The sequence below is a fragment of the Narcine bancroftii genome, chromosome 8, assembly GCF_036971445.1.
Source record: "Narcine bancroftii isolate sNarBan1 chromosome 8, sNarBan1.hap1, whole genome shotgun sequence".
Classification (NCBI taxonomy): Eukaryota; Metazoa; Chordata; class Chondrichthyes; order Torpediniformes; family Narcinidae; genus Narcine; species Narcine bancroftii.
The window spans coordinates 81,211,165-81,239,009 of record NC_091476.1 but is presented as its reverse complement, the minus strand read 5'-3'; the positions used below and the strand labels follow the sequence as shown (position 1 = coordinate 81,239,009).

General features: G+C 56.1%; 2 protein-coding genes across 2 annotated transcripts in view; one reads left to right on the top strand and one right to left on the bottom strand.

Moving 5' to 3' along the window:
• The window catches only part of LOC138740971 (uncharacterized), an 84,598-nt gene that overhangs the window by 7,060 nt on the left and 49,693 nt on the right, over positions 1 to 27,845 (bottom strand). The window lies entirely within an intron of this gene.
• Positions 192 to 27,548, top strand: LOC138741634 (protein shisa-8-like). Its single transcript, XM_069895983.1, has 12 exons — positions 192 to 243; positions 361 to 637; positions 1,965 to 2,149; positions 18,412 to 18,443; positions 18,575 to 18,856; positions 19,984 to 20,041; positions 20,607 to 20,683; positions 21,124 to 21,204; positions 22,526 to 22,576; positions 24,657 to 24,735; positions 26,055 to 26,169; positions 27,040 to 27,548. Exons 1-12 carry the CDS (start codon positions 192 to 194, stop codon positions 27,251 to 27,253), a joined length of 1,503 nt encoding a protein of 500 aa, XP_069752084.1. The 3' UTR covers positions 27,254 to 27,548.

Below are 27,845 nucleotides of genomic sequence, written 5' to 3'. Positions count from 1 at the left end.
ATTGGGAGCCTGGGCGTGCCGACCAATCGCTGCTGAGGAACTCTGACGTGTGGGCGAAGCACTCCTTCCTGCACCCCCTCCACACATCATTGAGCGACGGGAGGACTGACTATTCGGAGCCAGGAGGCTTTAGCGGCGCACCAATCGGAAAGCAGCATTCCCGACATGAGGGCGGGTCTTGACGGGACGTGATGAGCGACGGACGCCCAACCAATGGACGTGGGCGGAAGTTCCGCCCAATCGGTACGTTCTGTTAAATGGAAACGTCCTGTGCGACGTTGGCATCGGCCAATTGCCTGCAAGCTCCACCGATACAGGAGGCGGGATCTACGTAATTGACGGCTGCGCCCACCAATGGAGTGGGCGCGGCGTATGAGCAGTGCGCAGACGTCACCTCGCCGGGTGCCCGCCCGCCCGCCCGCGTAGAGCGATGGCGGCGGCCGAGCGGGTTTGGACGCGGCGGGACGAGGACGAGGAGGCCCCGGACGGGCGGAGGCCGCATAGGCGGCGGCGGCGGCGGCGAGGCGGCCAGGAGCAGGCCGGAGCCGAGGCGGTGCCCAAAGAGGCGTCTGAGGAGGAGGAGGCGAATGCCGGGGCCGAGGTGGAGGTGGAGCTGGAGGGGCCCGGGGGGCCGGAGGTGAGGCGGGGGGACGTGGGAGGTGGTTTTGGGGTCTTTAGGGGTTTGTAGAGGGGGTCTATGGTGTGTAGAAGGTACCTGGTCGGTGTAGAGGGGCTGTGTAGAGGGATACCGGGAGAGTGTAGAGTAGGTCCGGCGGGGGGGGAGGGGGGGGGTGGAGTAACAGGAGGGACCGGCGTGGTGCAGAGGGAGTTCTGGGGAAGTGTAGGGGGGGGTTCTGGGGAAGTGCAGGGGGGGGGTTCTGGGGAAGTGCAGGGGGGGTTTCTGGGGAAGTGCAGGGGGGGTTCTGGGGAAGTGCAGGGGGGGTTCTGGGGAAGTGCAGGGGGGATTCTGGGGAAGTGCAGGGGGGGTTCTGGGGAAGTGCAGGGGGGGTTCTGGGGAAGTGCAGGGGGGTTCTGGGGAAGTGCAGGGGGGTTCTGGGGAAGTGCAGCGGGGGGTGCTGGGGAAGTGCAGCGGGGGTCTGGGGACGTGCAGGGGGGGTTCTGGGGAAGTGCAGGGGGGATTCTGGGGAAGTGCAGGGGGGGTTCTGGGGAAGTGCAGGGGGGTTCTGGGGAAGTGCAGCGGGGGGTGCTGGGGAAGTGCAGCGGGGGGTGCTGGGGAAGTGCAGCGGGGGGTGCTGGGGAAGTGCAGCGGGGGTCTGGGGACGTGCAGGGGGGGTCTGGGGACGTGCAGGGGGGGTCTGGGGACGTGCGGGGGGAGGTCTGGGGACGTGCGGGGGGGGTCTGGGGACGTGCGGGGGGGGTCTGGGGACGTGCGGGGGGGGGGTCTGGGGACGTGCAGGGGGGGGTCTGGGGACGTGCAGGGGGGGGTCTGGGGACGTGCAGGGGGGGGTCTGGGGACGTGCAGGGGGCGGTCTGGGGACGTGCAGGGGGGGTCTGGGGACGTGCAGGGGGGGTCTGGGGACGTGCAGGGGGGAGTCTGGGGACGTGCAGGGGGGGTCTGGGGACGTGCAGGGGGGGGTCTGGGGACGTGCAGGGGGGGGGTCTGGGGACGTGCAGGGGGGGGTCTGGGGACGTGCAGGGGGGGGGTCTGGGGACGTGCAGGGGGGGGTCTGGGGACGTGCAGGGGGGGGTCTGGGGACGTGCAGGGGGCAGTATTGGGGTCTAGGGTGTACAAGTGTGCAGGGGGTGCATAGGGGTCTGAGGGGTGTCGAGGGCATCTGAGGGGTGCAATGGGGTAGAAGAGGGGAGAGAGAGGGGGCCTGAGAAAGGGGTTTTGTTCGGTCTCACCCTGAAGTGGTCCGAGTATTGACTTTCCCCTTCCTCCCTCCCCCCTCCCCCCCCACATCTCACCCATGACAAACGCACTGACACTGCCTCTCCCTCAGGACCAGCCCCGTGGCCCGGAGGCAGACTGGGACGAGCCTGAGGCCCCCGTCTGGTCCTGGAGTCCCAGCAGCGCCGAGCGTCGTCTCCGGCCCCCGCCTCAACGGCGGCGGAAGTCCGAATATCCGCGGAGACGGACCTGCATCGCTTTCACCTACTCAGGGGCAGAGAGCAGAGAGACCTTGGGGTACGGGGACCATCGTGGTGGGGAACGGAGAGACCTCGGGGTAGAAACGTCAGGGACTGAGTTACAGGGAAAGAGCCAACAGGTTCGGCATTTATCCCCTGAAGATTTACTGGGATGTTGCCCGGAAGGCAGGGACTGAGTTACAATGAAAAGTCCTACAAGTTCTGGACATTATCCCCTGAAGATTTACAAGGACTTTGGCAGGAAGTCCAGGACTGAGGTACAGGGAGAGGTTCGACAGGTTCGGGTCTTTATCCCCTGAAGATTTTCTGGATCCTTGTCCGGACATCAGGGACTGAGTTGCAGGGAAAGGTTCAACATGGTTGGGGCTTTATTCCCTGAAGATTTACTGGGATGTTGCCTGAAATTCAGGGATTGAGTTACAGGGAAAGTATCAACATGTTTGGCACTTTATCCCCGGATATTTATTGGGATGTTGCCTGGATGACATGGACTGAGTTATCGGGAAAGGTCCTACAAGTTCTGGATATTATCCCCTGAAGATTTTGAAGTACTTTGGCAGGAAGTCAGGGACTGAGGTACAGGGAGAGATTCGACAGTTTCTGGACTTTATCCCCTGATGATTTACTGGGTTGCCCGAACGTCATGGACTGAGCTACGGGGAAATATCCTACAAGTCTACTTGGATAGTTACATGGAGAGGACTGGAGGGGTATGGATTGGGTGATGGTCAGTGGGACTAGGAGGGTGGGGATTTGTTACGCATGGACTAGTAGGGCCGAACTGGCCTTTTCTGTGCTGTAAGTGGTTATATGGTTAAGTCCTGGACAGTATCCCCTGAAGATTTACAAGGACGTTGGCAGGAAATCAGGGACTGGTACAGTGAAAGGTCTGACAGGTTCAGACGTCATGCACTGAGTTACAGGGAAAGGTCCTACAAGTTCTGGACATTATCCCCTGAAAATTTACAAGTTCGTTGGCAGGAATGCAGGGACTGAGGTAGACGGAGAGATTCGATAGGTTTGGGACTTTATTCCCAGAAGATTTATTGTGTTTCCTCGATGTCAAGGATTGAGTTACAGGGAAAGTTTCACCTGGTTCATGGCTTTATCCCCCTAAGATTTACTTGGATGTTGCCTGGACGTCAGGGACTGAGTTACAGGGAAAGCGTCACCATGTTTGGGACTTCATTCCCTGAAGATTTACTGGGATTTTGCCCGGAGTTCAGGGACTTAGTTACAAGGAAAGGTCCAACAGGTTCGGGACTTTATCCCATTAAGTTTTACTGTGACGTTGGTTGGAAGTCAGGGACTGAGTTTCAGGGAAAGGGTCAACATATTTGGCACTTTATCACCTGAATATTTATTGGGACTTTGCTTGGACGTCATGTACTGAATTACAAGGAAAGATCCTACAAGTTCTGGACATTATCCCCTTAAGATTTACAAGGACGTTGGCTGGAAGTCAAGGACTGTGGTCCAGTGAAAGGTCCGACAGGTTCGGGTCTTTATCCCCTGAAAATTTACTGGGATGTTGTCCGGACACCAGGGACTGAGTTACAGGGAGAGGTTCAGCAGGTTTGTAACTTAACCCCCTGAACATTTTCTGGTACATCTTCCGGATGTCGGGAACTTAGTTGTGGGGATAGGTTCAACAGGGTCAGGGCTTTATCCCCTGAAGATTCACTGGGTTGTTGCCCGGACGTCAGGGACTGAGTTTCAGGAAAGGGCCAACAGTTTCGATACTTTATCCCTCTTAAGATTTACTGGGATGTTTCCCGGATGTCAAGGACTGATTTACAAGGAAATGTTCACCAGGTTTGGGACTTTTATCTCCTGAATATTTACTGGGATGTTGCCCGGAATTCCAGTATTGAGTTACAGAGAAAGGATCATCATGTCTGGCACTTTATTCCCTGAATATTTACTGAGTTGCCTGGACGTCATGGACTGAGTTACAGGGAAATGTCTGACAAGTTCTGGGCATTAACCCCTGAAGATTTCTTCGGACGTTTCTCGGACGTCAGGGACTGAGTTACAGGGAAATGGTCAACAGGTTTTGAACTTTATCCCCTGAATATTTACTGGGATGTTGCCGGGACATCAGGGACAGAGTTACAGAGAAAGGTCCAACAGGTTAGGGACTTTATTCCATGAAAATTTACTTTGAAGTTTGTTTGACATCAGGCACTGAGTTTCAGGGAACGAGTCAACATGTTTGACAAATTATCCCCTGAAGATTTACTGGGCTGTTGCCTGGACGACATGGACAGAGTTACAAGGAAAGTTCCTACAAGTTCTGGATATTCTCCTCTGAATATTTACTTGGACGTTGACCGGATGTCAGGGAATGAATTACAGTGAAAGGTTTGACAGGTTCGGGACTTTATCCCTTGAAGATGTATTGGTTTGCCGGACATCATGGACTGAGTTACATGGAAAATTTCAGGTGGTTCGGGACTTAATCCGCTGAAGATTTTGTGGGATGTTGCCCAGAATTCCGGGATTGAGTTACAGGGAAAGTGTCAACATGTCTGGCACTTTATCCCCTGAATATTACTGGGTTGCCCGGACGTCATGGACTGAGTTCTGGACATTATCCCCTGAATATTTACAAGCACGTTGGCAGGAAGTCAGGGACTGAGGTACAGGGAGAGATTTGACATGTATGGGACCTTATCCCCTGCAGATTTACTGGGATGTTGCCAGGAATTCAAGGATTGAGTTACTGGGAAAGCATCAACATGTTTGGCACTTAATCCCCGGAATATTTATTGGGATGTTGCCTGAACGACATGCACTGAGTTACAAGGAAAGTTCCTACAAGGTCTGGACATTATCCCCTGAATATTTACTAGGACGTTGGCCGGATCCCAGGGACTGAATTACAGTGAAAGGTTCGACAGGTTTGGGACTTGATCCCCTGAAGGTGTGCTGGGATGTTGCCTGTACGTCAGGGACTGAGTTACAGGGAGAGCTTCAACAGGTTTGGCAATTAATCCCATGAAGATGTTCTGGAACATTGTCCTTGTGTCAGGAACTTGTTTACAGGGAAATATTTAACAGGGTCGGGTCTTGATCCCCTGAAGGTTTACCAGGTTGTTGCCCAGAAATCAGGGACTGAGTTTCAGGGAAAGGGCCGACAGGTTCGGGATGTTATTACCTGAAGATTCACTTGGATGTGGCCCAAACAACAGGGTCTGAGTTACAGAGAAAGTGCCAACAGGTTCAGTACTTTATCCCTCCGAAGATTTTCTTGGATGTTGCCCGGACGTCAGGGAATGAGTTACAGGGAAAGATCCAACAGGTCCGCGTCTTCATTCCCTGAATATTTATTGGGACGTTGCCTGGATGTCATGGACTGAGTTATTGGGAAAGGCCCTACAAGTTGTGGATATTATCCCCTGAAGATTTGTAAGTACGTTGGCAGGAAGTCAGGGACTGCGGTACAGGGAGAGATTCGACAGGTTCAGGACTTTATTCCCTGAAGATTTTCTGGGTTGCCAGGACGCCAAGGACTGAGTTACAAGGAAAGGTTCGACAGTTTCAGGACTTACCCCCTGAAGGTTTCCTGGAACGTTTCTCGGATGTCAGGGAATGAATCACAGGGAAAGGTCCAACAAGTTCTGGATATTATCCCCTGAATATTTTCAAGGACGTTGGCAGAAAGTTGGGGACTGAAGGACAGGAGGAGATTCGATAGGTTTGGGACTTTATTCTCAGAAGATTTATTGTGTTTCCTCGATGTCAAAGATTGAATTACAGGGAAAGTTTCTCCTAGTTCATGACTTTATCCCCCGAAGATTTACTGGGATGTTGCCTGGATGTCATGGACTGAGTTATCGGGGAAGGTCCTACAAGTTCTGAACATTATCCCCTGAAGATTTACAAGGACGTTGGCTGGAAGGTCCAACAGGTTACGGACTTTATCTCCTGAAGATTTATTGGGATGTTTCCCGGACGTCAGGGACTGAATTACAGGGAGAGGTTCTGCAGGTTTGGAACTTAATCCCTTGAACATTTTCTGGTACATCGTCGGAACGTCAGGAACTTAATTATGGGGATAGGTTCAACAGGGTCGTGGCTTTATCCCCTGAAGATTTAGTGGGTTGTTGCCTCGATGTCAGGGATTGAGTTTCAGGGAAAGGGCCAACAGGTACGGGACATATTCCCTTAAGATTAACTGGGATGTGGCCTGGACATCAGGGACTGAGTTACTGTAAAAGGTCACCAGGTTTGTGACTTTAATCCCTGATGATTTACTGGGATGTGGCCCAGACTTCAGGGACTGAGTTACAGTGAAAGGGATGTTGCTGGATTGTCAGGGACAGAGTTACAGGGAAAGGTCCCACAGGTTGGGAACTTTTTCCCCCGAAGATGTGCTGGAATGTTGCAGGGATGTCAGGGACTGAGTTACAGGGAAAGGACCTACAAGTTCTGGACATTATCCCCTGAATATTTGCTAGGATATTGGCCGGATGTCAGGAACTGAATTACAGTGAAAGGTTAGACAGGTTTGGACTTTATCCCCTGAAGATATGCTGGGATGTTGCTGGATTGTCTGGGACGGAGTTGCAGGGAAAGGTCCCACAGGTTCGGTACTTTTTCCCCTGAAGATGTGCTTGAATGTTGCAGGAACGTTAGGGACTGAGTTACAGGGAAAGGTCCTACAAGTTCTGAACATTATCCCCTGAAGAATTACAAGTACGGTGGCAGGAATTCGGGGACTGAGGTACAGGGATAGATTCGACAGGTTTGGAACTTTATCCCCTGAAGACTTCCTTTTTTTTGTCTGAACGTCAGGGACTGGGTTACAGGTAAAAGGGTCACACGTTCAGGACTTTATCCCCTGAAGATTTCCTGGGATGTTGGTCGGAAGTCAGGGACTGAGTTACAAGGAGAGGTTCAGCAGGTTTGGAACTTAATCCCCTGACTATTTTCTGGTACATCGTTCGGACGTCGGGAACTTAGTTATGGGGAAATGTTCAACAGGGTCAGGGCTTTATCCCCTGAATATTTACTGGGTTGTTGCCCGGACATCAGGGACTGAGTTTCAGGAAAAGGGCCAACAGGTACGGGACATTATTCCCTTAAGATTAACTGCGATGTGGCCCGGATGACAGGTTCTGAGTTGCAGTGAAAGGGCCCACAGTTTCGGTACTTTATTCCCTAAAGATTTACTGGGATGTGGCCCAGACATCAGGGACTGAGTTACAGGGAAAGGGTTAATATGTTTGGCACTTTATCACCTGGATGTTTATTGGGATATTGCTTTGGTGTCATGGACTGAGTTATCGGGAAAGGTCCTACAAGTTCTGGACATTATCCTCTGAAGATTTATAAGTACATTGGCAGGAAGTCTGGGACTGAGGTACAGGGAGAGATTCAACAGGTTTAGGACTTTATCCCCTGATGGTTTACTGGGTTGCCCGAATGTCATGGACTGAGCTACAGGAAAATGTCCTCCAAGTCCTGGACAGTATTCCCTGAAGATTTGGCAGGAAATCAGGGACTGTGGTACAGTGAAAGGTCTGACAGGTTCGGGACTTTATCCCCTGAATATTTGCTAGGACATTGGCCGGATGACATGGACTGAATTACAGTGAAAGGTTCGACAGGTTTGGGACTTTATCCCCTGAAGATATGCTGGGATGTTGCTGGATTGTCAGGGACAGAGTTACAGGGAAAGGTCCCATAGGTTCGGTACTTTTTCCCCTGAAGATGTGCTGGAATGTTTCAGGGACTGAATTACAGGGAAAGGTCCTCCAAGTTCTGAACATTATCCCCTGAATATTTGGTGGGACATTGGCCGGAAGTCATGGGCTGAATTACAGTGAATGGTAAGACAGGTTTGGACTTTATTCCCTGAAGATATGCTGGGATGTTGCTGGATTGTCTGGGATGGAGTTACAGGGAAAGGTCCAACAGGTTATGTACTTTTTCCCCTGAAGATGTGCTGGAATGTTGCAGGGACATCACGGACTGAGTTACAGGGAAAGGTCCTACAAGTTCTGAACATTATCCCCTGAAGATTTACAAGTACGGTGGCAGGAATTCAGGGATTGAGTTACAGTGAGAGGTCTGACAGGTTCAAGACTTTATCCCCTGAAGATTTACTGTGACGTTGGTCGGAAGTCAGGGACTAAGGGACAGGGAGAGATTCAATAGGTTTGGGACTTTATTCCCTGAAGATTTATTGGGTTCCTAGATGTGAAGGATTGAGTAAACAGGGAAAGTTTCATCTGGTTCATGACTTTATCCCCTGAAGATTTACTGGGATGTTGCCAGGACGTCAGCGACTGAGTTACAGGGAAAGCGTCACCTCGCTTGGGACTTTATTCCCTGAAGATTTACTGGGATGTTGCCCGGAGTTCAGGGACTGAGTTACAGGGAAAGGTCCAACAGGTTCGGGACTTTATCCTGTTAAGTTTTACTGTGATGTTGGTCGGAAGTCAGGGACTGAGTTTCAGGGAAAGGGTCAACATATTTTGACACTTTATCACCTGAATATTTATTTCAAATTTGCTTGGAAGTCATGGACTGAGTTACAGGGAGAGCTTCAACAGGTTTGGGAATTCATCCCCTGAAGATTTTCTTGAACATTGTCCTTACTTCAGGAACTTATTTACAGGGAAATGTTCAACGGGGTCGGGGCTTGATCTCCTGAAGGTTTACTGGGTTGTTGCCCAGAAATCAGGGTCTGAATTTCAGGGAAAGGCCCAACCCATTCTGGACGTTATTACCTGAAGATTTACTCGGATGTTGCCCAAATGACAGGGTCTGAGTTACAGAGAAAATGCCAACAGGTTTGGTATTTTATCCCCCCGTAAATTTTCTGGGATGTTGCCCGGAAGTCAGGGACTGAGTTACAGGGAAATGGCCAACAAGTTCGGCACTTCATCCCCAAATTATTTACTGGGATGTTGCCCGGAAGTCAGGGACTGAGTTACAGGGAGAGGTTCAACATGTTCGATACTATATCCCTTGATGATTTTCTGGTTTGGCCGGACGTCAAGGACTGAGTTACAAGAAAAGGTCCTACAAGTTCTGGACATTATCCCCTGAAGATTTACAAGGTCATTTGCTGGAAATCAGGGTCTGCGGTCCAGTGAAAGATCCAACAGGTACGGACATTGTTCCCTTAAGGTTAACTGGGATGTGGCCCGGACGACAGGTACTGAGTTACAGGGAAGTGTTCACCAGGTTCCTGAGTTTATCTCCTGAAGATTTACTGAGATGTTGGTCGGAATTCAGGGATTGAGTTACAGGGAAATGGTCAACATGTTTGGCACTTTATCCCCTGAATATTTATTGGGACGTTGCTTGGATGTCATGGACTGAGTTACAAGGAGATGTCCGACAGGTTCTGGATATTATCATCTGAATATTTTCAAGGACATTAGCAGGAAGTCAGGGACTGAGGGACAGAGAGAGATTTGATAGGTTTGGGACTTTATTCTCTGAAGATTTATTGGGTTGCCGCCGGATGTCATGGATTGAGTTACAGGGAAATGTCCTACAAGTTCTGGATATTATCCCCTGAATATTTTCAAGGATGTTAGCAGGCAGTCAGGGACTGAGGGACAGAGAGAGATTTGATAGGCTTGGACTTTATTCCCTGAAGATTTATTGGGTTTCTTAGATGTGAAGGATTGAGTAAACAGGGAAAGTTTCACCTGGTTCATGACTTTATCAGCTGAAGATTTACTGGGATGTTGCCTGGACATCAGCGACTGAATTACAGGGAAACCGTCACCACGTTTGGGACTTTATTCCCTGAAGATTTACTGGATGTTGCCCTGAGTTCAGGGACTGAGTTACAGGGAAAGGTCCAACAGGTTTGGGACTTAATCCTGTTAAGTTTTACTGTGACGTTAGTCGGAAGTTAGGGACTGAGTTTCAGGGAAAGGGTCAACATATTTGGCACTTTATCACCTGAATATTTATTTGGACGTTACTTGGATGTCATGGACTGAGTTACAAGGAAAGATCCTACAAGTTCTGGACGTTATCCCCTGAAGATTTACAAGGTCATTGGCTGGAAGTCAGGGACTGTGGTCCAGTGAAAGTTCCGACAGGTTCGGGACTTTATCCCCTGAAGATTTACTGGGATGTTGCCCGGAAGTCAGTGACTGCTTTACGGAAAGGGCCAACAATTTTGGGATGTTATTCCCTGAAGATGAACTGGGATGTTGCCTGCGCAACAGGGACTGAGTTACAGTGAATGGGCCAACAGTTTCTGTATTTTATCCCTCCGAAGATTTACTGGGATGTTTCCTGGACGTCAAGGATGAGTTACAAGGAAATGTTCAACATGTCTGGACCTTATCCCCTGATTATTTACTGAGTTGCCCCGACGTCATGGACTGAGATACAGGGAAATGCCCAACAAGTTCTGGGCATTAACCCCTGAAGATTTCTTCGGAGTTTTCTCGGACGTCAGGGACTGAGTTAGAGGGAAGGGTCCTCCAAGTTCGGGACTTTATCCCCTGAAAGTGTGCTGGGATGTTGCCCGTACTTCAGCGACTGAGTTACAGGGAAAGCTTCAACAGGTTTGGGAATTCATCCCCTGAAAATTTTCTGTAACCTTGTCCTTGCGTCAGGAACTTAGTTACAGGGAAAGGTTCAACAGGGTCGGGGCTTGATCTCCTGAAGGTTTACTGGGTTGTTGCCCAGAAATCAGGGTCTGAGTTTCAGGGAAAGGCCCAACACATTCAGGACGTTATTACCTGAAGATTTACTTGGATGTGGCCCAAACGACAGGGTCTGAGTTACAGAGAAAGTGCCAACAGGTTCGGTACTTTATCCCCCCCGGTAGATTTTCTGGGATGTTGCCCGGAAGTCTGGGACTGAGTTATAGGGAAATGGCCAACATGTTCGGCACTTTATCCCCAGATTATTTTCTGGGATGTTGCCCGGATGTCAGGGACTGAGTTACAGGGAGAGGTACAACAGGTTCGGTACTGTATCCCTTGATGATTTTCTGGTTTGGCCGGACGTCATGGATTGAGTTCCAAGGAAAGGTCCTACAAGTTCTGGACATTATATCCTGAAGATTTACAAGGTTATTGGCTGGAAGTCAGGGACTGTGGTCCAGTGAAAGTTCCGACATGTTCGGGACTTTATCCCCTGAAGATTTACTGGATTGTTGCCCGGACGACAGGGACTGAGTTACAGTGAAAGTGCCAACAGGTTCGGTACATTTTTCCCTGAATATTTATTGGGACGTTGCCTGGATGTCATGGACTGAGTTACAAGGAAAGTTGCTACAAGTTCTGGACATTATACTCTGAAGAATTCCTGGGATGTTGCCCGGATGTCAGGGACTGAGTTACAGGGAGATGTTCAACAGATTTGGGACAATCTCCTGAGGTTTTTCTGGAACATTGTTCAGACATCAGGGACTTATTTATAAGGAAAGGTTCAACAGGGTCATTGCTTTATTCCCTGAAGATTAACAAGGATGTCGGCAGGGACTAAATTACAGTGAAATGTTCGACAGGTTCGGAACTTTATCCCCTGAATATTTACTTGGATGTTGACCGGATGTCAGGGACTGAATAACAGTGAAAGATTTGACAGGTTCGGAACTTTATCCCCTGAAGATGTGCTGGGTTGTTGCCAGGACGTCAGGGACATAGTTACAGGGAAAGGTTCAACAGGTTTGGGACTTTTATCCCCTGAATATATACTGGGCTGTTGCCCGAACGTCATGGACTGAGTTATATGGAAAGTTCCTATAAGTTCTGGTCATTATCCTCTGAATGTTTACTTGGACGTTGACCGGATGTCAGAGACTGAAATACAGTGAAATGTTCGAGACTTTATCCCTGAAGATCTACTGGTTTGCCTGGACATCAAGGACTGAGTTACAGGGAAAGTTTCAGCTAGTTCGGGACTTAATCCCCTGAAGATTTTCTGGGATGTTGCCTGGAATTCCGCGATTGAGTTACAGGGAAAGTGTCAACATGTCTGGCACTTTTATCGGGACATTGCCTGGATGTCATGGACTGAGTTATCGGGAAAGGTCCTACAAGTTCTGGACATTATCCCCTGAAGATTTACAAGGACGTTGGCAGGAAATCAGGGACTGACGTACAGTGAAAGGTCTGACGGTTTCAAGACTTTATCCTCTGAAGATATGCTGGGATGTTGCTGGAATGTCAGCGACAGAGTTACAGGGAAAGGTCCAACAGGTCTGGGACTTTATCCCCTGAAAATTTATTGGGACGTTGCCTGGACGACATGCACTGAGTTACATGCAAGTTCCTACAAGTTCTGGACATTATTCCCTGAATATTTGCTAGCACGTTGGCTTGATGTCAGGGACTGAATTACAGTGAAAGGTCCAACAGGTTTGGTTCTTTTTCCCCTGAAGATGTGCTGGAATGTTTCAGGGACTGAGTTACAAGGAAAGAGCCTCCAAGTTCTGATAATGATCACCTGAAGATTTACAAGTACGATGGCAGGAATTCAGGGACTGAGGTACAGGGAGAGATTCGACAGGTTTGAAACTTTATCGCTTGAAGATTTCCTTTTTTGCCTGAATGTCATGGACTGAGTTAGAAGGGAAGGTTTGACAGTTTCAGTACTTTATCCCTTAAAGATTTCCTGGAATTTTTCTCAGATGTCAGGGAGTGAGTCACAGGGAAAGGTCCAACAAGTTCTGGATATTATCCCGTGAAGATTTACAAGGACGTAGGTCAGAAGTCAAGGATTGAATTACAGTGAAATGGCCAACAGATTCTGGACTTTATCCCTTGAAGATGTACTTGGTTGCCCGGACGTCAAGGACTGAATTACAGAGAAAGGTTCACCAGGTTCTGGACTTTATCTCCTGAAGATTTACTGGGATGTTGCCCGGAATGCAGGGATTGAGTTACAGAGAAAGGGTCAACATGTTTGGCACTTTATCCCCTCAATATTTATTGGGACTTTGCCGGACGTCATGGACTGATTTATAGGGAAATGTCCTGCAAGTTCTGGATATTATCCCCTGAATGTTTTCCAGGAAGTCTGTGACTGAATTACAGTGAAAGGTTCAACGGGTTCGGAACTTTATCCCCTGAAGGTGTGGTGGGATGTTGTCCGTACGTCAGGGACTGAGTTACAGGGAGAGCTTCAACAGGTTTGGGAATTAATCCCCTGAAGATTTTCTGGAACACTGTCCTTACATCAGGAACATAGTTACAGGTAGAGGTTCTACAGGTTCGGTACTGTATCCCTTGAAGATATACTGGGTTGGCCGGACATCAGGGACTGAGTTTCAGGGAAAGGGCCAACAAGTTCGGGACTTTATTCGCTAAAGATTTACTGGGATGCTGCCGGGACGTCAAGGGCAGAGTTACAGGGAAAGGTCCAGCAGGTTCGGGACATTAACCCCTGAAGATTTACTGGGTTGTTGCTCGGACATAACGGACTGAGTTTCAGGGAAAGGGCCAACAGGTTTGGAACTTTATTCCCTGAAGATTAAATTTGATGTGGCCCGGATGACAGGGACTGAGTAACAGTGAAATGGCCAACAGATTCTGGAATTTATCCCTTGAAGATGTACTAGGTTGACTGGACGTCAAGGACTGAGTTACAGGGAAAGTTTCACTAGGTTCGGGAATTTATCTGCTGAAGATTTTCTGGGATGTTGCCTGGAATTCTGGGAATGAGTTACGGGGAAAGGGTCAATATGTCTGGCACTTTATCCCCTGAATATTTACTGGATTGTCCGAATGTCATGGACTGAGTTACAGGGAAAGGTCCTATAATTTCTGGACATTATCCGCTGAAGATTTACAAGTACGTTGGCAGGAATTCAGGGACTGAGATACAGGGAGACATTCGACAGGTTTGGGACTTTATCCCCTGAAGATTTACTGGGATGTTGCCTGGAATTCAGGGATTGAGTTACAGAGAAAGGATTAACATGTTTGGCACTTTATCTCCGAATATTTATTGGGACGTTCCTCGGACGTCATGGACTGAGTTACAGGGAAAGGTCCACAAGTTCTGGACATTATACCCTTAAGATTTACAAGGAAGATGCTCGGACGTCAGTGACTGAGTTACAAGGAAAGGTCCTACAATTTCTGGACATTATCCCCTGAAGATTTACAAGTACGTTGGCAGGAATTCGGGGACTGAGGTACAGGGAGAGATTTGACAGTTTTGGGACTTTATCCCCTGAAAATTTACTGGGTTACCTGACGTCAAGGACTGAGTTATTTGGAAAGGTTCGACAGGTTCAGGACTTTATCCCCTGAAGATTTCCTGGGACGTTGCTCGGACGTCAGGGACTGAGTCACAGGAAAAGGTCCTACGTTCTGGATATTGGCCCCTGAATATTTACTTGGACATTGGTCACAAATCAGGGACTGAAGTACAGTGAACAGTTCGACATGTTTGGGACTTAATCCCCTGAAGATTTACTGGGATGTTGCCCGGACGTCAGGGACTGAGTTTCAGGGAAGGGGCCAACAGCTTTGGGACTTTATTCCCTGAAGATTTATTGGGATGTTGCCCGGAAGTCAGGCAGTGAGTTACAGGGAAATGGCCAACAGGATCGGCACTTTATCTCCTGAACATTTACTGGTATGTTGCCCGGACGTCAGTGACTGAGTTACAGGGAGAAGTTCAACAGCTTCAGGACTTTGTCTCTTGAAGATTTACTGGGTTGTTGCCTGGATGTCAGGGACTTAGTTTCAGGTTCGGGATGTTATTCCCTGAAGATTTACTGGGATGTGACCCGATTGACAGGGACTGAGTTACAGTAAAAGAGCCAACTGGTTCAGTACTTTATCCCCCCCGAAGATTTACTGGGATGTTGTCCGGATGTCAGGGAGTGAGTTACAGGGAAATGGCCAAAAGGTTCGTCTCTTTTTCCCATGAACATTTACTGGTATGTTGCCCGGAAGCATGGATTGAGTTACAGGGAGAGGTTCAACAGGTTCGAGACTTTATCGCTTGAACATTTACTGGGTTGGCCGGACTTCAAGGACTGAGTTACAGGGAAATGTCCTACAAGTTCTGGAAATTATTCCCTGAAGATTTACTCGGATGTTGGCCTGACGTCAGGAACTGTGTTACAGAGAGAGTTTCAACAGTTTCGGGACTTTATCCCATGAAGATTTGCTGGGATGTTTCAGGACATTGGGGACTGGGTTACAGGGAAAGGTCCAACAGGTTCTGGACTTCATCCCCTGAAGATTTACTGGGTCGTTGCCTGAATGTCAGGGACTGAGTTACAGGGAGTGATTCAACAGTTTTGGGACTTTATCCCCTGAAGATTTACTGGGACATTGTATGTACATCAGGGACTGACTTATAGGGAAAGGTACAACAAGTTTGGTGCTTTATCTCCAGAAGATTTACTAGAATGTTTCCTGTGTGTCAGTTACTCATTTACAGGGAAAAGTCCAACAAATTGTGGACATTTTCCCCTGAATATTTACTTGGACTTTGGCAGGAAGTCAGGTCTAGGAAAAGGTTTGACAGGTTCAGGACTTGATCCCCTGAAGAGTTACTTGGTTGTGCGGATGTCAAGGACTGAGTGACAGGAAAATGTTCAACTGGTTCATGACTTTATCCCCAGGAGATTTACTTGAATGTTGCCTGGACATTAGGGACTCAGTTACAGGGAAGGGGTCACCACATTTGGAATGTTATTCCCGGAAGATTTACTGGGATGTTGGCCGGCTGTCAGGAACTGAGTTACAGGGAGTGATTCAACAGTTTTGGGACTTTATCCCCTGAAGATTTACTGGGACATTGTACGTACATCAGGGACTGACTTATAGGGAAAGGTACAACAAGTTTGGTGCTTTATCTCCAGAAGGTTTGGGATTTTATCCCATGAAGATTTACTGGGATGTGGCCCGGACTTCAGGGATTGATTTACAGGGAACTGTCGTACAAGTTCTGGACATTTTCTCCTGAAGATTTACTAGGATGTTGGCTGGATGTCAGGAACTGAGTTGCAGGGAAAATTTTGACAGATTCGGGACTTAATCCCATGAATATTTACTGGGATTTTCCTGGTAGTCAGGGACTGAGTTACAGGGAAAGGTCCAACAGATGCTGGACTTCATCCCCTGAAGATTTACTGGGTCATTGCCTGAACGTCAGGGACTGACTTACAGGAAAAGCTCCTCCAAGTACTGGACATTATTCCTTGAATATTTACTAGGATGTTGTCCGGATGTCAGCAACTGAGTAACATGGAAAGCTTCGACATACTCAGGACTTTATCCCCGAAGATTTACTGAGATGTTGCCTGGATGTCAGGGACTGATTTACAAGGAAAGGGTCACTAGGTTTGGGACTTGATTGCCCGAAGATTTACTGGGATGTGACCCGGATTTCAGGGATTGCGTTACATGGGAAGGGCCAACAGGTTCGGCACTTTATCCCCTGAAGATTTACAAGGACGTTGGCAGGAAGTGAGGGACTGCCGTAAAGGGAGAGGTTCAACAGGTTCAGGACGTTATCCCCTGAAGATTTACTGGGTTGACCAGACGTCAAGGACTGAGTTACAGGGATAAATCCAATAGGTTTGGGACTTTCTCCCGTGAGGATTTACTGGGATGTTGCCGGGACGTCAGGGACTGAGTTACAGGGAGAAGTTCGACAGGTTCGTGACTTCATCTCCTGAAGATTTACTGTGTTGCATGGACGTCTAGGACTGAGCTACAGCGAATACTTCACCATGTTCATGTCTTTATCCCCTGAAGATTTACTGGGATGTTGCCAAGACGTCAGGGACTGAGTTACAGGGAGAGGGCCAACATTTTCGGGACTTTATTCCCCGAAGATTTACTGGGATGTTGCCTGGATATCTGGGAGTGAGCTACAGGGAAAGGGCCTACAGGTTCAGCACCTTATCTCCTGAAGATTTACTGGGATGTTACCTAGACGTCAGGGACCGAGTTACAGGGAAAGTCTTGATAGGTTTGGGATTTTATCCGCTTAATCTTTACTGGGATGTTGCCGGACATCAGGGACTGAGTTACAGGGAAAGGTTCAGCAGGATCGGGACTTTATCCCCTGAAGATTTACTACGATGTCTGGACGTCAGCGAATCAGTTACAGGGAAATGTCCTACAAATTCTGGAAATTATCCCCTGAAGATTGATGAGGAAGTTAGCAGGTCGTCAGGGACTGTGTCACAGGGAAAGTTTCGACAGGTTCGGGACTTTATCCCCTGAAGATTTACTTGGTTGTTTCCCGGAAGTCAGGGACTGACTTAGAAGGAAAGGTTCAACAGGTTCGTGGCTTCATCCCCTGAAGATTTACTGGGATGTTGCCTGGATGTTAGTGACTGAATAAAGGGATAGTGTCAACATGGTATGGTTTTCATCCTTTAGATTTTCTGGGATTTTGCATGGACATCAGGGACTGAGTTCCAGGGAAATGGTCACCAGGTTCTGTACTTTATTCCCTGAAGATTTACTGGGACGTTGCCCGGTCATCAGGGACTGATTTACCGGGTAATGGTCAACAGATTTGTGACTTGATACCCTGAAATTTACTGGGACATTGGCTGGAGTTAGGGACTGAGTTACAGGGAAAGGGCCAACAGGTTCGGGACTTTATCCCCCTGAAGTTTTACTGGGATGTTGCCTGGATGTCAGGGACTGAACTGCAGTGAAAGGGCCAACAGGTTTGGCAATTTATCCCCCTCAAGATTTACTGTGTTGCCTGGATGTCAGGGACTCAGTTACAGGGAAAGGTCCTACAAATTCTGGACATTATTCCCTGAAGATTTACAAGGATGTTGGCAGACTGAGGAACAGGGAGAGATTCGACAGTTTTGGGACATTATGCACTGAAGATTTACTGTGTTGTCCAGACGACAGGGACTGAGTTGTAGGGAAAGGACCAACAGGTTCTGCACTTTATTCCCTGAAGATTTACTGGGATGTTACCTGAACGTCAGGGACTCAGTGACTGTGCAAGGTCCAACAAATTCTGGAGATTATCCCCTGAATATTTTTTTGGGATGTTGCCTGGACTTCAGGGACTGAGTTACATGGAAAATTTACACAGGTTTGGGACTTTATCCCCTGAAGATCTGCTGGGATGTTGCCGGGATGTCAGTTATGTGAGTTTCAGGGAAAGGTTCAACAGGTTCGGGAATTTATCCCCTGAAGATTTACTGAGACGTAGCCGGACATCAGGGACTGATTTACAGGGAAAGGTTCAACAGATTCGGGACTGTGTTTGAGGTCTCTGGTGGGTGACATGGGTGTTGGGTGGTGTGGATTGTTCTACCACTCTTTCCCAGGGCTGACTGTCCCTCCTTCCTTCCCACAGGGAGAGGCAGACACTTGAGACATCGCAGGCAGGTAGGTCACTGTCTGTCGCCGGACCCCTGTCCTCGAACCCCTCTCCATAATTGCTGATACTGTCGTGTCCTCTCTCCCCTGTGCTTACTCTCTCTCCACCTACCCCCCCCCCCCCCCACAACCCCCACCAGAACCCCTTCAGGATCTGCCAGCGTACCCCAGCAGCCAGAAGGACCCGGGGCTCCCCAGACCAGCCCTGGGCCGTTGGAGGGGGCCTGGATCCGGACCGGACCCCTCGGCCCAGGAGGAGGAAACGCGGTGGGAGCCCAGCCACTGGGGCGAGTCCTTCCCCCCTGACACTCCCTGCCCGGCCGCTCGTGGCCAGGAGTCCAGCCCAGACCCCAGGACCGTGGAGCTCGTTTGCGAGATGGAGTGCCCGCGTCCCCCAGAGGAGGGGTGCTTCTCCCTGTCAGGTGAGGAGGGATCACAGGTTGGGTGGCGGGGGGTAAGAACGAGTGGTCTGCGTTGGGTAGGGGTGAACGAGAGTGGTTGGTTGGAGGAGGTGGTGGAGTGGGAGGGGTCAGGGAGATGGGCGAATGGGAGGGGTAGAGGGGAATGAGATGGGTCCAGGGGCGAGGAGGGAATGGGAGTGTCTTGGGGAACCAGGGTGTTCTGCGGGCAGTGGGGTAATGACGGGTCCGGGGAATTAGGGGGGAATGAGATGGGTGGGGGTTACAAGGGAAATTTGAGGGAAAGGGAGGCATCCATGGTTTGGGGGGAACAGGAGGGGTAGACTGCAACGAGGGGTCCCCCCCACGTCTCGCTCCGCCCCCACGTCTCGCTCCGCCCCCCCACCTCTCGCTCCGCCCCCCCACCTCTCGCTCCGCCCCCCCACCTCTCGCTCCGCCCCCCACCTCTCGCTCCGCCCCCCACCTCTCGCTCCGCCCCCCACCTCTCGCTCCGCCCCCCCACCTCTCGCTCCGCCCCCCCACCTCTCGCTCCGCCCCCCCACCTCTCGCTCCGCCCCCCCACCTCTCGCTCCGCCCCCCCACCTCTCGCTCCGCCCCCCCACCTCTCGCTCCGCCCCCCCACCTCTCGCTCCGCCCCCCCACCTCTCGCTCCGCCCCCCCACCTCTCGCTCCGCCCCCCCACCTCTCGCTCCGCCCCCCCACCTCTCGCTCCGCCCCCCCACCTCTCGCTCCGCCCCCCCACCTCTCGCTCCGCCCCCCCCACCTCTCGCTCCGCCCCCCCACCTCTCGCTCCGCCCCCCCACCTCTCGCTCCGCCCCCCCACCTCTCGCTCCGCCCCCCCACCTCTCGCTCCGCCCCCCCACCTCTCGCTCCGCCCCCCCACCTCTCGCTCCGCCCCCCCACCTCTCGCTCCGCCCCCCCACCTCTCGCTCCGCCCCCCCACCTCTCGCTCCGCCCCCCCACCTCTCGCTCCGCCCCCCCACCTCTCGCTCCGCCCCCCCACCTCTCGCTCCGCCCCCCCACCTCTCGCTCCGCCCCCCCACCTCTCGCTCCGCCCCCCCACCTCTCGCTCCGCCCCCCCCACCTCTCGCTCCGCCCCCCCACCTCTTTCTCATCCTCACTTCTTCCAGGACTGGCTGCTGTCTCTGCACTTCCCAACTCCAATCGAGACCCGGACCTCGAGAACAGGTAGGAACTGGTGGTGAGAGGGGGTGGGAGTCCCGGGTGAGTGGGAGAGATAGGAGGGTGAGAGAGTCCTGGTCGGAGGGTGGGAGAATCCTGGGAGGGGAGAGAGACATCAGTGAGGGGGAGAGAGTCTTGAGTCGAGAGAGGGACTCGATGAGGGGGAGAGATTCCCGCAAATGGGGGACAGAGGGTGAGAGTGTCCCTGATGGGGACATAGAGGGGGAGAGAGGGTCCCGGAAAGGGGACGAGAGATGGGGATAGGATCCCAGAGATGGGGATAGGATCCCAGAGATGGGGATAGGATCCCAGAGATGGGGATAGGATCCCAGAGATGGGGATAGGATCCCAGAGATGGGGATAGGATCCCAGAGATGGGGATAGGATCCCAGAGATGGGGTGTAGAGTGGGGGTCCTGGGGAGGAATGTGGGGCGGCGTATCTCGGCACAGATGAAGAGGTTTCCCGGGCGGACGGGCAGCACCGAGGTTGGGTTGCCAAGGTGGGGGGGGGTTAAGGCCGGTGTGCACGACGACATTGCCTCACCCACCCCCCCCCCGCCTCTCCCTCAGTGACGCGGAGTCAGACGACGACGGGGTCCGTTCCGCGACGATCCCAAAGACAAGATGTACGACCCCTCAACGAACAGGTAATGGGGGGGTAGGGGGAGGTGGAGGTGGCGTGTGATAACCAGACTCCTCATCGACCCCCACTGAACCCTCCCTGTCCAGGGTTGGGATCTGACTGTCCAGATTAATCTTCTCCCCCACGGACGCTGGTCTCTATCTTTCCTCCATGGACGGGTGTCTCCCTCACGGACGGGGTTCTCCCCACGGACTGTGTGTGGTCTCTCTCTGTCTCTCCCCTCACGGATCGTGGTCTCATCTCTCCTACGGATGGTGGTCTCTCTCTCTTTCTCTCTCTCTCTTCCCCCCCCTCCCCACGGACGGTGGTCTCTCTCCACCACAAATGGTGATCCCTCTCTTCCCCCCCCATGGACAATGGTCTCTCTCTCCCCCATGGATGGTGGTCTCTTCCCCACGGACCGGGGTCTCTTGGACTGCTCCCCTCTCTCTGTTCCGCCTACAGGGACCGTGGGAAGTTGAAACGAAAGCCCCGAAAGGTGAAAGTCAAGGTCGAGCCCCCCGATCCACTGGAGTCCCCGACACGGTAGGTGAGGGGGTCCAGGGGGTTGTCGGGGGTCTGAGCCGGAAGGCTGGTGGTCTGGGTGGCCGAACTGGGGTCGCTGGTGGACCAAGCCAGGGTGGCAGGGGGTCTGAGACCTGGGCGTGGGGAGGGTCAGGGTCCTGGATATGCAGGGGGTCCGGGCCCCGGGCGGGCGGGGGTCCGGGCCCCGGGCGGGGGTCCGGGCCCCGGGCGGAGCGGGCGGGGGTCCGGGCCCCGGGCGGGCGGGGGTCCGGGCCCCGGGCGGGCGGGCGGGGGTCCGGGCCCCGGGCGGGCGGGCGGGGGGTCCGGGCCCCCGGGCCCCGGGCGGGCGGGGGTCCGGGCCCCGGGCGGGTGGGCGGGCGGGGGTCCGGGCCCCGGGCGGGGCGGGGGTCCGGGCCCCGGGCGGGTGGGCGGGCGGGGGGTCCGGGCCCCGGGCGGGCGGGGGTCCGGGCCCCGGGCGGGCGGGGGTCCGGGCCCCGGGCGGGCGGGGGTCCGGGCCCCGGGCGGGCGGGGGTCCGGGCCCCGGGCGGGCGGGGGTCCGGGCCCCGGGCGGGCGGGGATCCGGGCCCCTGGCGGGCGGGCGGGGATCCGGGCCCCTGGCGGGCGGGCGGGGGTCCGGGCCCCGGGCGGGCGGGGATCCGGGCCCCTGGCGGGCGGGCGGGGGTCCGGGCCCCGGGCGGGCGGGCGGGGGTCCGGGCCCCGGGCGGGCGGGCGGGGGTCCGGGCGGGCGGGCGGGGGTCCGGGCCCCCGGGCGGGCGGGCGGGGGTCCGGGCCCCGGGCGGGCGGGCGGGGGGTCCGGGCCCCGGGCGGGCGGGCGGGGGTCCGGGCCCCGGGCGGGCGGGCGGGGGTCCGGGCCCCGGGCGGGCGGGCGGGGGTCCGGGCCCCGGGCGGGCGGGCGGGCGGGGGTCCGGGCCCCCGGGCGGGCGGGCGGGCGGGGGTCCGGGGCCCCGGGCGGGCGGGCGGGGGTCCGGGCCCCCGGGCGGGCGGGCGGGGGTCCGGGCCCCGGGCGGGCGGGCGGGGGTCCGGGCCCCGGGGCGGGCGGGCGGGGGGTTCCGGGCCCCGGGCGGGCGGGCGGGGGGTCCGGGCCCCGGGCGGGCGGGCGGGGGTCCGGGCCCCGGGCGGGCGGGCGGGGGTCCGGGCCCCGGGCGGGCGGGCGGGGGGTCCGGGCCCCGGGCGGGCGGGCGGGGATCTGGGCAGGTTCGCTGCGGAGTGACTGTGGTCAGGGTCAGGGCCAGGGTCGCTTGGGATACAGGTGCGTGAGGGTCCAAGCTGGAAGCCCTCCCACCGCACCCACGGTGACACTGATCTGTTTGCTCCCCTTCAGGACAATTCAGCAAGCCAAGGAAGACAGAGGACCTCGACCGCCGAAAAAACGGTGTGTGGGTCCCTTCCCTGTCCCATCTTCTTTTCCGTCTCCTCCCTCTCTCTCTCACGCTCATCCCACTCCCCCTCCCTACCGTCTCCCTCCCTCCCTCCGTCTCCCTCCCTCCCTCCGTCTCCCTCCCTCCCTCCGTCTCCCTCCCTCCCTCCGTCTCCCTCCCTCCCTCCGTCTCCCTCCCTCCCTCCGTCTCCTCCCTCCCTCCGTCTCCCTCCCTCCTCCGTCTCCCTCCCTCCCTCCGTCTCCCTCCCTCCCTCCGTCTCCCTCCCTCCCTCCGTCTCCCTCCCTCCCTCCGTCTCCCTCCCTCCCTCCGTCTCCCTCCCTCCCTCCTCTCCCTCCCTCCCTCCCTCTCCCTCCTCCCCCTCCCTCTCCCTCCCTCTCCCTCCCTCCCTCCCTCTCCCTCCCTCCCTCCCTCTCCCTCCCTCCCTCCCTCCCTCCCTCTCTCTCCCTCCCTCCCTCCCTCTCCCTCCCTCGCTCCCTCCCTCCGTCTCCCTCCCTCCCTCCGTCCCCCTCCCTCCCTCCCTCCCTCCCCTCCCTCCCTCCCCTCCCTCCGCCCCCTCCCTCCGCCTCCCTCCCTCCGCCTCCCTCCCTCCGCCTCCCTCCCTCCGCCTCCCTCCCTCCGCCTCCCTCCCTCCGCCTCCCTCCTCCGCCTCCCTCCCTCCGCCTCCCTCCCTCCGCCTCCCTCCCTCCGCCTCCCTCCCTCCGCCTCCCTCCCTCCGCCTCCCTCCCTCCGCCTCCCTCCCTCCGCCTCCCTCCCTCCGCCTCCCTCCCTCCGCCTCCCTCCCTCCGCCTCCCTCCCTCCCTCCCTCCCTCCGCCTCCCTCCCTCCCTCTCTCCGCCTCCCTCCCTCCCTCTCTCTGCCTCCCTCCCTCTCTCTGCCTCCCTCCCTCCCTCTCTCCGCCTCCCTCCCTCCCTCTCTCCGCCTCCCTCCCTCCCTCTCTCCGCCTCCCTCCCTCCCTCTCTCCGCCTCCCTCCCTCCCTCTCTCCGCCTCCCTCCCTCCCTCTCTCCGCCTCCCTCCCTCTCTCCGCCTCCCTCCCTCCCTCTCTCCGCCTCCCTCCCTCCCTCTCTCCGCCTCCCTCCCTCCCTCTCTCCGCCTCCCTCCCTCCCTCTCTCCGCCTCCCTCCCTCCCTCTCTCCGCCTCCCTCCCCTCCCTCTCTCCGCCTCCCTCCCTCCCTCCTCCGCCTCCCTCCCTCCCTCTCTCCGCCTCCCTCCCTCCCTCCGCCTCCCTACCTCCCTCCCTCTCTCCGCCTCCCTCCCCTCCCTCCCTCTCTCCGCCTCCCTCCCTCCCTCTCTCCGCCTCCCTCCCTCCCTCTCTCCGCCTCCCTCCCTCCCTCCGTCTCCCTCCCTCCGTCTCCCTCCCTCCGTCTCCCTCCCTCCGTCTCCCTCCCTCCGTCTCCCTCCCTCCGTCTCCCTCCCTCCCTCCATCTCCCTCCTTCCGTCTCCCTCCTTCCGTCTCCCTCCCTCCCTCCGTCTCCCTCCCTCCCTCCCTCCGTCTCCCTCCCTCCCTCCGTCTCCCTCCCTCCCTCCGTCTCCCTCCCTCCGTCTCCCTCCCTCCGTCTCCCTCCCTCCGTCTCCCTCCCTCCGTCTCCCTCCCTCTCTCCGCCTCCCTCCCTCCCTCTCTCCGCCTCCCTCCCTCCCTCTCTCCGCCTCCCTCCCTCCGCCTCCCTCCCTCCGCCTCCCTCCCTCCGCCTCCCTCCCTCCCTCTCCCTCTCTATCTCTCTTTTCCCTCATCTTCCTCTCTCTCCCTCATCTCTCTCTCTCTCTCTCATCTCCCTCTCTCCCCTCATCTCCCTCTCTCTCTCTCCCCTCATCTCCCTCTCTCTCTCTCCCCTCATCTCCCTCTCTCTCCTCATCTCCCTCTCTCTCACCCCATCTCCGTCTTTCTCCCCTGATGTCCGGGCAACATCCCAGTAAATATTCAGGGGCTAAATTCCCAAACCAGTTGATCCTTTCCCTGTAACTCAGTCCCTGACATCTGGGCAACATCCCAGTAAATCCACAGGGGATAAAGTCCCAAACTTGTTGACCCTTTCCCTGTAACTCAGTCCTTGACGTCTTTTCCTCCCCCCAACTTCAGGAAGAAGCCCCCGATCCAGTACGTGCGATGCGAGATAGAAGGGTGTGGAACCATCCTGGCCAACCCCAGGTATCTGCAGGTCAGTCCTGGGTCAGGGCGAGGGTACGAACCGTTTCTCCCTCATCCTTCCCATGTCCCCCCCGTCCCCCACAGCCCCCCCGTCCCCCACTCAGCCCCCCCGTCCCCCACTCAGCCCCCCCGTCCCCCACTCAGCCCCCCGTCCCCCACTCAGCCCCCCGTCCCCCACTCAGCCCCCCCGTCCCCCACTCAGCCCCCCCGTCCCCCACTCAGCCCCCCCGTCCCCCACTCAGCCCCCCCGTCCCCCACTCAGCCCCCCCGTCCCCCACTCAGCCCCCCCGTCCCCACTCAGCCCCCCCGTCCCCACTCAGCCCCCCCGTCCCCCACTCAGCCCCCCCGTCCCCCACTCAGCCCCCCCGTCCCCCACTCAGCCCCCCCGTCCCCCACTCAGCCCCCCCGTCCCCCACTCAGCCCCCCGTCCCCCACTCAGCCCCCCGTCCCCCACTCAGCCCCCCCGTCCCCCACTCAGCCCCCCCGTCCCCCACTCAGCCCCCCCGTCCCCCACTCAGCCCCCCCGTCCCCCACTCAGCCCCCCCCGTCCCCCACTCAGCCCCCCCGTCCCCCACTCAGCCCCCCCGTCCCCCACTCAGCCCCCCCGTCCCCCACTCAGCCCCCCCGTCCCCCACTCAGCCCCCCCCCCGTCCCCCACTCAGCCCCCCCGTCCCCCACTCAGCCCCCCCGTCCCCCACTCAGCCCCCCCGTCCCCCACTCAGCCCCCCCGTCCCCCACTCAGCCCCCCCGTCCCCCACTCAGCCCCCCCGTCCCCCCACTCAGCCCCCCCGTCCCCCACTCAGCCCCCCGTCCCCCACTCAGCCCCCCCGTCCCCCACTCAGCCCCCCCGTCCCCCACTCAGCCCCCCCGTCCCCCACTCAGCCCCCCCGTCCCCCACTCAGCCCCCCCGTCCCCCACTCAGCCCCCCCGTCCCCCACTCAGCCCCCCCGTCCCCACTCAGCCCCCCGTCCCCCACTCAGCCCCCCCGTCCCCCACTCAGGTCCCCCGTCCCCCACTCAGCCCCCCCGTCCCCCTCCCTTAGCCTCCGGCCCCCCCATGTCCCCACTCAGCCCCCCCGTCCCCCACTCAGCCCCCCCGTCCCCCTCCCTTAGCCTCCGGCCCCCCCATGTCCCCCCTCGGCCCCTCCACGTCCCCCCTCACCCCCGTTCCCCCCCCTCTCACCCCCGTTCCCCCCCCAGTCCATCCTCCCCCATGTCCCCCTCTCTCCCCACCGTCCCGTCTCTCCGCTCTCCTAACCCGGTCTCCCCTTCTGCCCGCCTGCTGTGACCCCCTGTCCCCCCTCTCCACCGCCCCCTTCTCTGCCCGCAGCACCACATGAGGTACCAGCATCTGACGAAGAAAAAGTATGTCTGCCCCCACCCGACCTGCGGACGCCTCTTCCGCCTCCAGAAGCAGCTGCTCAGGCACACGAAACACCACTCGGGTAGGTGCGGTGGCTGTGGGGAGGGGTCCCGTCCGCTCTCTGTGTCCCCTCTCTCTCTCCTCCTTTCTCCCTCCTCTCCCCCTCTCTCTCTTCTCTCCCCCCCACCCCCCTTCCGTCTCGCTCTCTGATCTCTCTCGCCTCCTCCCCTCCTCCGCAGACCAGCGAGACTACATCTGTGAATATTGTGCACGTGCGTTCAAGAGCTCTCACAACCTGGCCGTCCACCGGATGATCCACACCGGGGAGAAGCCCCTACAGTGAGTAGAGAGGGGCTGGGTGGGGTCTCTCCCCCTCTCCGCACCCACCCTGTAACGAGGTGACCGGTACCGAATGTCCCAGCGAGTCCCCTTACCCCCTCTTAGCTCTCTCCTTCTCATGAGGCGACTGTGACCCTACATCCCAGTGAGTCTCCTCTGCACCCCCCTTGCACTGAACACAAGGGTGGTGTGCGGAGGACCCTGCGGTGATTGAGGCCCAACATTCCCACCGGCCTCTCTCCGATCGACCTGGGCGAGCATCCGTGAGGGGATTTGGATCTCTTATCCCCTCCCTCTCTCCCCTCCCCTCTTTTGTTCTCTCCACACTCTCTCTCCCCCTTACCTCTCCTCTCCCTCACTATTTCCTCTCACTCCTCCTCTATCTTCTTTCACTCCCCCTCTCTCCCTTCTCTCTCCCACTCTTTCGCCCTCCCCTCTTCCCTCGCCCTCTCCCTCCCCCTCTCTCCCCTTCCTTCTCTCTCCCCTCCTTACCCCTCCCTCCCCCCTCTCTCACCCCATCTCTCCCCCCTCTCTTCACCCCATCTCTCCCCCACTCCCCTTTCCCTCTCTCACTTTTGTTCTCTTTCTCTTCCCACCCCCCACCCTTCTCCAGGTGTGAGATCTGTGGGTTCACCTGCCGACAGAAAGCCTCCCTGAACTGGCACATGAAGAAGCACGATGCGGAGTCTGGATACCAGTTCCCTTGCGACGTGTGTGGCAAGCGCTTCGAGAAGAAGGACAGCGTGGTCGCCCACAAGAGCAAGAGCCACCCGGAGACCCTCATCGCCGAGGCGCTTGCGGACTCAATGGGCGGCCTTCAGCCCTAGGACCTGGGGCCGCGCCCCATCCCTCCGGTTCCTGCTCTCCGCTGCTGTTCTCTCTCCCCCACTCTGTCTCCCCACCTCTCTCTCCCCACCCCAGGCTTAGGCGAGGGGCTTCTGCACGATTGGGGAGCCACCCTCCCCGGGGCGAGGTTCGGACGCGAGTCATTTGTGGAGGAGGGAACGAGGCGTGCTTTCTGGCGAGGGAGAACGGCTGCTCACCCCCTCCTTCATCCCATCCCGCTCCCCTCGTTCCGTGACTTGAATCTGTATCATTAACTATTAAAACAAGAGCAATAAATCTGCTATTTTCTTCTGCCGTCTAGTCGTCCTGCGAGGGTATGAGACCCCTGTTCCCCCCCCCCCCACATGTCCCCACTCCTCTCTTCTCCGCACCCTCTCCCCCTCTCTAATTCGATCCACCTCAGACCCTTCTCTCCACCTGGACAGAGGGCGGATTGACACGATGCGGCATCACCTGGCGGGTTGTGGGCAAGGGAGAGAGGGTTGGAGGTCGCTTAGATCGCGGCGAGGGGCAGCGGGTTGGAGACAACCAGTCTACATGCCTGGATGCACGTCTGATTGGATGAAGCCGCTA

What these genes read in the sequence shown, in the direction of transcription:
- LOC138741634 (XM_069895983.1), top strand. Translation starts at nt 192, where the DNA reads ATGAGCGACGGACGCCCAACCAATGGACGTGGGCGGAAGTTCCGCCCA. An exon ending in GAGAGCAGAGAGACCTTGGG is followed by an intron (nt 2,150 to 18,411) that starts GTACGGGGACCA and finishes TCCTTCCCACAG; the next exon opens with GGAGAGGCAGACACTTGAGA. An exon ending in CCACTGGAGTCCCCGACACG is followed by an intron (nt 21,205 to 22,525) that starts GTAGGTGAGGGG and finishes GCTCCCCTTCAG; the next exon opens with GACAATTCAGCAAGCCAAGG.